Raw genomic sequence first — 13,275 nt, forward strand, 5'->3', positions numbered from 1 at the left:
AGTATCCCAGAGGCAATTTACAAAGATTTCTGGAAGATTTGTCTTTTAACGCGACCTTTTAAAATAATTGGGATAATTTTTAATTACAGTGATGCTTCAGCCCAATGATACTTTGCTGAACTACCCTGGGTGAAGGCAGAGCCTTTGCTTGGGCCAGCTGACTCCTTAGTCCATGCAGACTAAACTGACTGTGGCTACTCCTGGGTTGGGCTGTGACACCTGGTATGGTGATAAATGAGATACACTGTGTCTGTGAAGAATGTGCTTTTTCCATGCCTTGGGATGAGGAAGTTGTTTTTGAAGTCCTGAGTTTGTTCTGTCATGTGCCATTATAATTTGGTGGCAGTTTGTGCATGCATTTAACTTGTCCTGCAAAGAAGTAGCACATGCTTGAAGCACCAGAAGACTGGAACCACAAAGCTGCACCTTTTTCAGTAGAGACTGTGGTTCTTCACATTTTTGCTGAAAGGAAAAGATAGAGAGAAGGAATTTTTAAAATAGTAACATGTCTGAAGCATTACTCAATGAGGTGATTTTTCACCAGTATGATTTCTGCTGTTTGATAGGTTTCTTTTATTGCTGTAATACACTGCCCATTTCTCTGATATACCTTACTGAATTACAAGGCAATGAAGCCAGCTCACTTTATTTAATAAACTTTTATAATGCACAGTAATGGCTAATATTCTGCAAGTCTTTGTGTCACTTAAAAAAAAGTGCTTAAGTCATGTGAAAGACTGCCCCATTTTAAATGAGTGTATGAAGAAGTGGACTGCTGTCATCTCTTCTGATATTTACTGTTTTGAAGAGAAGCAAGAAAAGTCCCAATGCGTAGCCAATAGTGATGCAGTTTTGCCAGTGCTTTATCATGGAGGTACTGTTCTGTCAGGTACTTACTCTTGCAGAAGCTATAGAGTGATTATTTACTTATGAAACTAGATTATTTACTTATGAAACTCATGTTTCATGGGGATTTTTTTATTTACATCTTCGCCATGGCATCTGTTGTGATGATGTGCCTCAAGTTACTCTTTTCCAAAGACTTCAGCCAGACTTTAATAAGGGAAATAGGAAGATCTGTAGCAGTCTCTTTTATTGGTCATACTTGGACTGCAGTCATGTAATTAAAAAAAGAAGCCTCTTAAAATTTTTCTGTGTGCAATCTGTGCTGAAATATGTATCAAATAGAGGAAGTTTGTTTTCAGAGCCTTCCTTGTTACTTATTACTTATTTAAGAGTCCAAGAGGGGATGATCCCAGGAAATTAAGCTGTTGTCTCAGTGCTGTAATTGCCTGAGATACGATCTCATGCTGAAATGGTATCTCTCTTCTAGATGAAATCTTCTGAGCTGTTGCACAGCATGGGAGGGTGGGGATGGGGTGGTGTTATAAAACACACAGATTGAAAATTCACCACTCTGTTAAAGGTGCTAGAGTTACAGTGAGGAGGGATATTCCCCTTACTGCTAATAAAATTGTCATAATTTCAAGGGCACCACTGCAGTTCACTTTGCAAGCACTCAGAGCTGCAATTTGTGTCGGGCCTGATGGAGGGTGAACAGGTGGATAATGAGGGCTGTAACAGCAGGGTAACAGTGAGAAAGGAGAGCTGACACACAGCGATAATTGCATGTTAATTAAGGAGAAAAAGAGGGAGGCAGGTAGATGTGGGCTGTAAATGCTGCAACAGAGACTGATAGAGTGGAAGGGAAAATATGGGGGAACTGATGGTCCCTTTGTCTTAGTGAATGCCCTGTGGTGGCTTAGAGAAGGAGGCTGCAGGGGGAGCACATGGGGCTGCCTTTCAGGGGTTTGCAAGGTGCTGCTCCCCTTATCCATCTGTCTCTGGTTAGGAGGCTGTGGAGGTGAAGAGAGCCCCAGTCCAGCTGTCAGCCTCACAGCTGGCTCCTGTCAGTGATGAGAGGATTGGTGAGGCATCTGTCTGTACATGGGGGCTGTGTTGCAGGGCTGGAGGCTGCCCAGCCTGGCTCTTCACCAGTCCAGAGCAGGGCTCTTGTAGCCAGGTGTCAGCTCCCTGCCTGTAACCACAGAAAGGGCATTTAACAAAATGAAATTGGTACTACAGAAGTAACACTGCACATGCCGTACAGTATATCAATTAATTTCACATGCCCCAGAAACTCTGGAGATATCATGCTTAATGTTATCTCCTACCTCACTTAATGGGATTTTATTAGAAAAATGTATTGAAGTGGATAGAGGGTGAGGGAGAAATTGAACAGCATTGTGAGCAGACTGTTGAAAATGATCAGGTTACCACAGCCTAATGAGTTAAGGCAATGGGAATGGGCATAAGCTGCTACCTGGGTGGTTTTGACTGATGTACTGTCTAATTGCAGTGGGATAGAAATTAATGACTTGCCAGCTGCTGTTCTGCATCCAACTAATATTAAAAATGTTGCAGAAACCCAGTGGTTCTGGAGCATCTGCCACTTCACACACTTTCCTTAGAGCCTGCTATTCTAAATATTATGGTCCTAGTGTCTACCATGATGCCTGATACTTCTGTTTTAAAAGTGAGTAGCAGAGAAGGACTTGGATACTCTACGTGGAAATACAGACTTTCCACCGTTACTTTGGGCTCAGTCAGATTTTTAATAAGTTCAGCAAGACCCTAAGGACACATGAGAAGCAGCTGTAGGCCAGCGCTGATAGGCATTATCATGCAGCTGTAAGCAGCATTAAGGCAGGGATTTGTACAGTCAATAAGCTCACTGTTATAGGTGGGGTAAGCCTGAGAACATGACAGAGGTGGGAACAACTTTCGCCCTTTTGTTGCTTTTCTTGAAGGGAAGAAATCAGAGAAAAATTGCTGGCCACTTTTATCCAAAGGATTGTTATGGTTTTGCAAGTGTGTATTTTGTCTGTCATTAGAGAAGAGTGTCAGTCTGTTCCCCACACGTGTGCTAACAGCTCTGGGGTGCTGTGTGCTTGCAGACCTACATTGGTTCGATAGTGGCCTCGGTGAACCCCTACAAGAGCATCCCGGGGCTGTACGACCGCGCCACCGTGGAGCGCTACAGCCGGCACCACATGGGAGAGATCCCGCCCCACATCTTCGCCGTGGCCAACGAGTGCTACCGCTGCCTCTGGAAGCGCCACGACAACCAGTGCATCCTCATCAGGTGAGTGCTGCTGCTGCTCTGCGTGCCCCTGATGGTGGGCTGTGGCATTCACGTTGTCTGAAAAATCCCTTTGCCCAGGATTTTTCTCCTGGGAAGCTGAGAAGGCTCAGAGAAAAAGGAAAACAAATTCTTATCTCATTTGCTTCTCCTGCAATGTGCTCACATGTGGAATGTGTTTGGAGATTATTTATCCAACAGGTGGTTGTTTCATTGGTTTCTGTTGTGGGTTGTTTTCACTCTCTGGCCAATTAGTGCCAAGTTGTGTCAGGACTCTGAAAAGAGTCACGAGTTTTCATTATTATCTTTTTAGCCTTCTCTAAGTATCCTTTCTGTATTCTTTAGTATAGTTTAGTTTAGTATTCTTTTATAAAATATAGTATCATAAAAGAATAAATCAGCCTTCTGAGAACTTGGAATCAGATCATTCCTTCCATCATTGGGGCGCCCCGCAAATACAATAGTGAGCCTTTCAAGGTGGTTTGGGAGCATGGCTGTGGACCACGTGGGGAGAACTCCAAAAGAAAGCAGGCTTTTAAAACAGCATAGCTTCAAGAGAGTTCTGAACTTGTTTTGTGTCATTCTGTGTACCTCTAACAAAACGTTAATTTTTTTTTATGTGTCTTGCAATTATATTTAGTGAAAAAACTCTTTTGAATTTTTTTGGGCATTTTTGATCTTCACACATCAAATGTAACCCTAAGTGTTTTCCCACCAGGTTAAACATCTCTGTGCAGCTCAGTAGTTTGCCACCACTAGACTCTGATTCCTGTATGGAGGAGAAGAAAAACTAAACCCACCAGTTCTTGAGATATGCAGTAAATAAGAATAGCAAAAGAGAAACCCCTCCACATTTCAGCCACTTAATTCTGCCTGATTAATCTTCCTTGCCTAATCTTGTTGTGCTTTAATTTAATGGTGATTTAATAGCTTCCCGTTTGAGCCACTGTGTTGCTGGTATTCAGGCTCTGGCTGGGGCCGAGGGTGCGTTGGGGAGCAGTTGGCATTTCAATAGCTTTTCACTGCTTCCAGCTCCTCCTTCCTTCTGCCTCCAGAAGAGCTGAAAATGCAGCCAGCTCTTTTCCCATTCCCCAGCCTGCCAGCTCAGCTGTGTTGGCTCACACACAGGCAGGGAGACCAAAGTCTGGCCCAGCAGATAGGGAGGAGCAGGTCACTGCAGCATGGCCCCAGGCTCCGCACAGGGGTGATGCTCAGGGGGTAGGAGACCTTGTGTTTCCCTTTCCTCTCCTCTTTTGCCTTCCCAACAGTGTTGTGATTAGGCCTACTTGCTGTCCCCTTCCTGCACCACAAGATTAGATGTGTAGAGCTCTTCAGGCATGAGCTGACGTGATTTTGGCTGTCTCCCGACCTCCCCAGGAGTCCCTGTGGTGGCTGTAGGACTGACTGCAGCACGGGACAGACAGTGGGACAGAGAGGGGGTGAGGCACAGTGAGAGCAGCGCCTTTGGCAAAAGGCAGTTTGTACTGACATTTCAGACCGTGGGCCAGGTTGCAAGGCCTCATGGATACAAGGGGGATTTGGTGTATGCAGTTCAGCACCCAGGCTGTTGTTAGAAATGTGGATAAGCTGCAACACAGCCAGGCCTGCCTTGCCACTCTCTGCAGGCTCTCAGGTCACAGCGCCCACCTGCCCTCGCCTCTAGGCGGGTTCTGCACTGCAGTGACACAAAGATGAAGAGTGTGTTTTTTCAGCTTTCTTTGACTGTATATCTCCTTTTTATTGCTTGATACATAGTTTTGTACATACAAAGATGAGCTCAGGTAAGAGTCCAAGCAAAAATGAAATTTACAGAGCTCTTTGTCATGTGACAATAGCTAACCTGGAGTCATGATTTTGTGTTTTATTGCCAGGCAGTTACTTGTGAACACCCTGTGTTCACACAAATTTAGGGATCAAACCAATTTCTGGTAGCCATTGGTGTTTTTTGCCATTTTGTACTAGTGTCAGTATTTTACCTTTCATTCCAGTTCCTCACAAGCTGCCAAGAGGAAAGGGGGTTATGTCCTAAAATGGACATAAGCAGAAGTGTGTGATGTTCCACGGGAGTCTTCAGCACTTTTTGCTCTGTAAACCATGTGCTCTTATAATATGGAGAAGTTTTGCATTAGGAATCCCTTTTAAAATTGTATACTGTGGTCATGGATTGAAACAGTGATTTGTTTAAGTTCTGTGTTTCAGATAAGTGGCACAATACAACTTATTAAGGGTATCTTGTTACTGCAGAAATTGAGGAAATGTGCAATTTAAATTTAAAAAAATTGCATGCCAAATCTGCTTTCCTGAAAGAGCATTAGCTGCTCTGTGAAGGATTCAGAATAGGATTTTTTAAAATTACTGAAGGTTTCCATGGCCTTCCTACAGCTTAGGAAAATCCCTGTTGTCACATATCTCGTTTAGAGCATTGGAAGTGCAGGTATAACAGTGTGCTTGGCAAATTCAGCATCCTGGTTATTCCTGCATCTTTTACTGATTTAGAATTAGACATTGCAACAAATCACTGTACTGTCACTGTAACTTTCTTGGTTGCTACTGGCATTTGAAAGAGAACGTAGCCAAGTGGAGCTCTTTAGTGTTTTAACTCTGACAAATATTCTGGTCTTGCATTGTAATGTAATAATGTAAGAGATGATGAAGAGAAAGATTCTGTTGCATCTCGAAAACATGGTGGTTAAAATGAAGGAATTATTCACATTTTAATAGGCACTATGAGCTGCTCCTGACCTTGGGATCTCAGCATTTGGTAGCAAATTGTAACAGCCACACAAAGGAAGGCTCTTGAAAAGCTTTCTGATGATCCTCTGGACTTGAAGTGCCCTCTGCTGGCCCCCTGAATTAGCTCAGCTTTAGTTTGCAGCTGCTTTCTTCAGGCTTTGGGTTCAAAAACCTGTGAAAAAATATTAATATTGGGATATTTTTCTGGCTGGGATAGGGTGAGAGGGTGAATTGCAGAATACAAATTAGAAAAACTCAGAATATCATTTAAATGTGAGACCATTTTTCCTGTTTAACCATCCAGGTCAGAGGTGAAAAGGAAGGAAATACAGAAGAGATGATAAACTGAATCACTGAGAGATGCTTATTTATTGTGTGTAACAGGCATTAATTAATGATAATGCTGCATAAAAAGGACTTAGCAGCCTAAGATATCAACAAAACAACACACTGAAGAAGCTGTACACAACTGGTGTATTAGAATATGTACGTTGTTGTGAAATGGTGTTTTAACTGTCCCAGGCTAAAAAACTAGCATTTTTTTCTGTAGACAAAAACATCTGCATCAATGAATTCTCAGTTTCATGTTGGTTTGAACTGTTACTGCAGGGTCCAGTTTCATTTAAAACAGGGGGGAAAAAAGCCCGCCTGTTAAAAACATCTTCTGATTTTTCAGCTGGGTGTCTCAGGAACATGAAGAAAGTCCATCTAACTTGAGCAATATCCAAGTAGCTTGTCCTTGTGTAGGAAAGGGGCTGATCTGCCCCATGATTAGCTGAAGTTCACAAGTTGAGATCAAGTTCAAACCTCCACACCTTTATTACAAGAATAGGAAAATATCTTTAGGTTTGGTTTGAGGTTTTTTTGCTTGTCTGTTTAAAGTGACCTAGTCTGTGCAGAAGCAAACAAACTCTCTTCTCTCAGATGAAATTGCAATTGATCCACATCAGAGCACTCCCACAGTGTAAAGGGAGCCACAACCATCGCTCTGTATGACACTCAAGTCAGTGCCATGAGTGGGAAATCACTGTCTGATACCAATTTGTTCTCTCTGTTATTATTATCTCATGGCCTGAAACTTTTTGTTATTGTTTTTCAGCTTGAAAATCAATATGGAACAAATATTTTCTGTGGGAACCAGACCTGTGATGGGTGTGGTGTATTTGTGAGACTGATGCACCAAAGTTCAGATGTGCATTTGCTGAAGGGGCCTGTTTTGTCTGTGTGTATCTGTCTGTTTTGTCAGTGTGTATCTGTCTGGGGTTTTAAAGGCAGCAGACTGTAAGGCCCCAAAAACCTCACTTGATGAGATTCCTGAAAGGATTTATGGTTGTTTGTGTACTCAGAGACACGAGAGAAGTGCTGAGAAGATGTTCTCAAGGGGGTCAAGGCAACAAAAAACTTCACTGGCAACTTTAGAAAATCAGAGAACCTTTGCAAATGTTTAGAGCAGCATTCCAACAACACAAAACACTTCTCAAAGCATTAACTAAGCCCTTCTATGCTCATCCAGTTTCAAGTTACTCAGAGCTCCAAGAAAAGGGAATTAGAGGCAGAAAGAGAGAAAGGCAGAAAAGATACAGAAAAGAACAAGTATAGTTATCACTCCTGCTTCCAGCAGTGTTCAGCTGATAGAAATTCCAAGAGGAGGCAGGGTCAAGACATGTGTTGGCCTCCTGTCTCACTTCAAGTCCCCTTTGGCCTTCCTGGGCCCTTCCCCCATGTGGGGCTTCTGGTCATTCGGCCCTCAGGAGCTGGGTTAGGGCTTCCAGGGGTGCTCATGGAGCAGTGCCTCTGGTGTGTCAGTGATTTGCAGCCACTACAGACTGTTCTGCTGTCCCTTACCCAGACAGAGCAGGGAAATGATTTAGTGTTATGTCCTTCAGAACGAGGAGTCTCTCTCAGTGACCCCTTTTTATGCTGTGGCAGTCGTGAGTCCAGGCTGCTGTGCCCTTCGCCCTGCATAGAACAAGTCATGGAGAAAGTCTAAAGATCTTCTAAGTGGGGGCCTTCTGGCCTGCTGTCAGACTGAATATGTTCACAGTCCTGAACTTAGTGATGTGGAACAAGCTGGGCACTTAAACTCATGGGCTGGAAAGGTTGCTGGAAAGGTTGCACTAAAATATTCCCCCTTTTACTGACCTTGTAGGCAAAAGCTTTCTAAGCACTCTGAAAGATTGATCCCATGTAACTGTAAAAGTGAATAGAATGGAGTTGTTACTACTAAATGAGTAGAGAACATTGTGTAAATCCATCCTTTGGACTTTGTGGAACTGAAGGTAGTTCAGAAGAAAAATTTAAAAAGTAATAAAAAGTATAACATGGGAAATGGCTAATGGAGACGGGCACCTTGAATTTGGGGCACTAACCATCAGGTCATGCACAGCAGAAAGCGTGCCAGGATGAATTGTTGGTTTCTCCTTCCACCATGAGAACTGAGTGGTATCAAATGAAACTAATAGTGGTGGATCTGAAAAAACGAGACCATTTGCTTTTTAAGGGAGTATGGCTAGAAACTCATAGAAGATATGTATATTGAGGGTTACAAGACATGTAAAAACCAGATTTAGATCAAGAAACCTCCGAACAGCAAATAACTGGAAGCTGGAAGAACACAGAAGGGAAATAATCTATGTCTTCCATGGGCATCTCCAGTTGGCAACTGTCAAAATAGGACACTGGGCAGGTTCAGAATTGAACCAGTTCTGAGTCTCTCCTGTTCTGAGAAAAAAACAAGAGTATGTAATTGTGCACAATACCAGCTGTACTAGAGAGAGGTGCAGCAGATGCTTTTCCATCAGCTTTGAATGAATGGCACTTGTAGAATGGCTCTCAGTTACAGTGGGGTAACTTTCAGCTTCCATAGAACTACAGATTCTGCAGATCAAGGGACAGTGGGTGGGGCAGAAGAAGGATGGTACCAATAGAAGAGGTGATGTCCTCAATGTCACCCTGTGCCTGCTTTTGAGCTATATGCATGGCTCAGAGGGAGAGAATTAGGCAGGAAGATGTGTGTATCACTTGATGATTTATTGCACTAGACAGGAATAATGCAAGGGTTTGTGAAGCTCTCTCACAAATACTAGTAAAAATGGTTTTTTTATGGTGAGCATTGAATGCAGGAATTAATGTTAAGTGTTTCTTCTTGGGCAGAAGAGATAAAGGGAAGGAATACTGAAAAGGCCAGACATCAACAGCAAAATTACATAAAAACCGTCAATGGTAAAATTACATACAACACACTACAGAATTTGTTTGATGTGGTATAAATATAATGGATGAATCACACTTGCTGGAACATATTGGCATTTATGAGGATGTCTCATTTTATTTCCTGAATGTCTCTTCCCTAATTTTATTGTTGACATTCATTTGCAGGAAAATGTCATGCTGTATTTATGGGTGGTGCCTTTCTTCCTTGCATTTTACTAGAAAGCATCATTATCCTTTGTTGTAACCTAAAATCAGTGGAGCCATTACTCAGCAATGGCACAACAAAAGACTGGCAAATTATCTAGTCTTGCTCCACATGCCCAGTTGTGCTCCATCAAAGCCAAAATTCCCACTTGCTATAATGGAAAAGGTGAAGTAAGACCAAAATGTACCCTCTTTCTTTGAGAGTAAACTTGGAATTAGTACAGCTTAATGAGGAGCTAGGTCACAGCTTAGGATACAATGCTATTGCTGTAGATGAAGAATGAGCAAGCTAGACAAACTTTCCCTACAAGTTATATTTCTTAATAGCTCACAGTGTCTATTTAGGCTACACAATTGAAGGGAAAGGGTATTGGGGAAATAAGCCAAATCTAAACTTTCCCTTTTTAGAGTGTTGGTTTTGAAGAGAAACTGAATATATTGCCTTCTGTTTGTATCAGCAGGGTTGCTTATTAATAATTTGCTTTTAAAATGTTAATTTAGCATTATCAAATAGCATTGTTATCCTGTGGGTGGTGATGAGAGGTTTTATATCTCTGATGGTAATGAGAGGTAGAAATTGGATATTTTGAACTCACACAAATCTGGTTTGTTTCAACAGGTATATAAAAAGTTTGTTTAAAGAGCAGGTAGCTCACCAAGAACTTCAGTATTAATTATATGAGTAGCCTTTATGTGTTGGAATGTGTATTGGTGTCTCTAACTTCTCCTCCCAGCAGGGCTCCTTCATTAGCTAGATTGCTGCAATGTATACCAAACTTTCCCATACAATTCTTAGTTTGGTCTTTATCCCTTTACCATGTATTTGTTGGGGGTTTATTTTAACATGATGCTGGGAAGCGTTGGATAATTGTTTGCATTCAGAGAGCTCTTTGTTGCCTCCTAGTTGTGTGTACAAATGCAGTCAGTGCCTTGAAATGCTGTCTGGGCAGTTACAAAGCTTAAGGTCAGCTTGTGTTTTTCCCTGGATGTCATATTCAGGAAGTTTAATGGGGTGTTCTGGCTTCGTTTGACTATCACTTCTAATCACCCCAGTCTTCCTGGCCTCCAGTAATGTAGAGTTTGGGTGGCTAGCCAGAGGGCTTCTCCACTGGCCACTGGGACTGTGCAAACCATTTCCTCCTCTGCTTTCAGTGGCGAAAGTGGCGCTGGTAAGACGGAGAGCACTAAGCTGATTCTCAAGTTCTTGTCTGCAATGAGCCAACACTCACTGGAGCTGTCCTCCAGAGAGAAGACCTCCTGTGTGGAGCAAGCTATTCTTGAGAGCAGGTATGGGATCTTACAATACATGGGTATTTTTTTCTGAAGATATAAACCTTGACATGGAAATAAGATCTTGCAACACAATCAAATATGTGTGTGTGTTTACTGACAAGTAAAATGTGTACTGGAGAAAGGGAAGTACTTCATTAAACAAAATTACCTGGCTGCTCTAGAGAATTGTGAGCACGGTAGTATCTCTTAGTGAAGCAAAAATACATAGAGTTTTGAATTGCATGAAGCTTTAATGGTGGCTTTCATTTGTGTTTGGGGCTGAATTCAGATAATCAGAGTAATGGGTATGGGTGATGGGAGGGAGATAACTTTGGTTCAGTTTGTGTAGCCTGAGGATACGGTAGAACAAGCTACAGCATGGTGAGGATAAAGTGCTCAAGCGGTAAAAGCATGCTGAGGAAAGGGAGGATAAGGAGAGCTGATAAGACAGATGAGTAAATGCATCAGATAAATTGGACACAATCTGTGCAAGCAGAAAAGAAATCTTGGTGTTGACGTGAAATTACATGGTTCTAAACTATTTAAAAACAAAGGCAATTTGAGATGTTATTACTTTTGTTTATCTTGCTTCATCTCTGCTGTACATGCTGTATCTTGATGTAGTTATTTTTTCTAATTTCCCTAGGACAAGGACTCCTTGCATCTATCTAGCAATTTGCATGTGCTGAGATTTCTTATTTCTATCATTTGAGTACTGCAGTGAGAATTGTGTGCATCTTTTGAGCAATTGCAGAAGAAGTAGGAAGTAGTAGTTACTCTGAAGCTGCAGAGTAGCTCGGTGTGATTTATCTTCCTGTTGCATGAATGCTTGCATCTTCTGCTAGAAAGCTGAGATGCCCATTGCTAAATGGAGGGTAATGCTGGGATGTAGGCTCCTGCTGAGTGGAGTGTCAGAGGGGAGCTTGTCAGAGTGCTGTTCCTTTCACCAGCTCCATGTGAAGCTGTTGGCATGCTGGTCCCATGTTAACACTCCTGTCGTTCTCTCTCTTCACAGTCCAATTATGGAAGCTTTTGGCAATGCAAAGACTGTTTACAACAACAACTCAAGTCGCTTTGGGAAGTTTATTCAGCTGAACATCTGTCAGAAAGGGAACATTCAGGGAGGAAGAATTATGGATTGTATCCTCGTTTGGTGATTTGACCCCTGTTTGTGGGAAGTGCCCGTGTACCTCCTTGATGGAGGGCTGAAGGAGAGCTGGCTTGCCTTTGTCTGTCCTTTCACCCTGAAATATACACTGTTAAATTGAGCTGGTGTAGGTGGGAAGGGGAAGCAGCAACACCAAATTCATACAGGCACTCATGCTTTTGTGGTGGTGTGGGGTGTTTGTACCCTTGGAGGAGCAGCACTTCATATTGCTGCCCCTAGCGTGACATGGCTCATGTGCATTTCCCATGTAATGAGCTAAAACAGCCTGAGTCCTGGGGAATAACTGGAGTTGTCAGCCGTTTCCCTCATTACTGTACCCAAAGATAAGCTGCTTACTTCTCTGGAAAAGTACTTGAAAGAGCAGAGCTGCTCAATTTCTGCAGTGTGAGTCTGGGTGGGTTAAATCCTCGGATTTGTCCTGCATTTGCCAAAATCAGTCTATGAGCCCCCTCCACCAGAGCAGCAGAGGTGTGGGGATGAGGAATATTCCAAGGAGATCCTCCCTGCTGTTTTAAACATAAACTGTGTTTTCAGTGGGGAAAATGAAATTCTTGAGGTTTTTTCCAAGCTTTAGGGAAAAAAAAAACAGATGTAATTTAAAATTCATAATCTGCCAAGTTCAGTTTTGATGGGATAGAAGAGAAGGTGTTGATACACTAATATTAGAACTGCTACAATATTATCATTGTTACTACTTTATTTATCTTGTTGTAGATGTATTGTATGAAACAGGCTTAGCATGTTTTAAGAAAAGATCATGATAGTCTTCCTATTGTCTCAAACAAAAAAGGAAGATTATAAAAAGCCTCTGCATTAATTGATTTTTACTTTATTCCTTGACTGAAGCTTCTCTTGCTGGCTCCAGATTTATTGGAAAAAGTAAGTTGATGTTTGCTTTTGCTTATTTAATTGAGTTTGATTAAATTTTTTTCTGAAACTGTGGATAAAAAAATCTGTCTTCAAAAATGATCACTTAAGTGGAAACTATTTTTTCCTTTGACAGAATCGTGTAGTAAGACAAAACCCCGGGGAAAGAAATTATCATATATTCTATGCTCTGCTGGCAGGGATAGAAGAGAGAGAGAAAGGTGAGTGGCAAAGCACAAGTCACACAACTGTAGTGGTTTTCTGCTAGCAGTCAGCAGTGGTGACAGCAGTGGAGAATTTAACTGCAGAAACCCACTAACCCAGGCTGAGAAATAGGTTATTTATTCAGCTGGGATTCAGTGAGTGTGAATTTGAGCTCAACTTGATAAAGGAACCTACTTAGCTGAAGAATTTCACTGAGCTGACAGTAGTTTTCCTCCCAGCTTCTGCTGTGGCCTTGGGAAAATTACTTGGGGACAAACATGCCTCATTGTGTTCAAACTGAATATTTTTGCTGGTGCTAAATAACTCCACAGCAACAAAGATAAATAATTCTAGTTGCTCTAATCCTTTCTCATAAAGAATAAATCCACTGAACAAAAGAAATGACATTTGTATACGTGCAAAATTGCATAAAGCTGTTTCAGCATCTCCCTGTGGGCCTGCTGTCTTTGCA

The 13,275-nt window shown here is 42.0% G+C and overlaps 1 protein-coding gene across 1 annotated transcript in view; it reads left to right on the forward strand.

Moving 5' to 3' along the window:
• Positions 1 to 13,275, forward strand: part of MYO10 (myosin X) — a 166,107-nt gene that overhangs the window by 88,420 nt on the left and 64,412 nt on the right. Inside the window, exons 4-8 of the mRNA XM_074545473.1 lie at positions 2,958 to 3,145; positions 10,445 to 10,579; positions 11,580 to 11,704; positions 12,598 to 12,611; positions 12,736 to 12,820. Of these exons, the coding sequence (XP_074401574.1) occupies positions 2,958 to 3,145; positions 10,445 to 10,579; positions 11,580 to 11,704; positions 12,598 to 12,611; positions 12,736 to 12,820 (547 nt within the window). The remainder of the gene's footprint in view (positions 1 to 2,957; positions 3,146 to 10,444; positions 10,580 to 11,579; positions 11,705 to 12,597; positions 12,612 to 12,735; positions 12,821 to 13,275) is intronic.

This window comes from Zonotrichia albicollis, chromosome 1 (assembly GCF_047830755.1).
Source record: "Zonotrichia albicollis isolate bZonAlb1 chromosome 1, bZonAlb1.hap1, whole genome shotgun sequence".
NCBI lineage: Eukaryota > Metazoa > Chordata > Aves > Passeriformes > Passerellidae > Zonotrichia > Zonotrichia albicollis.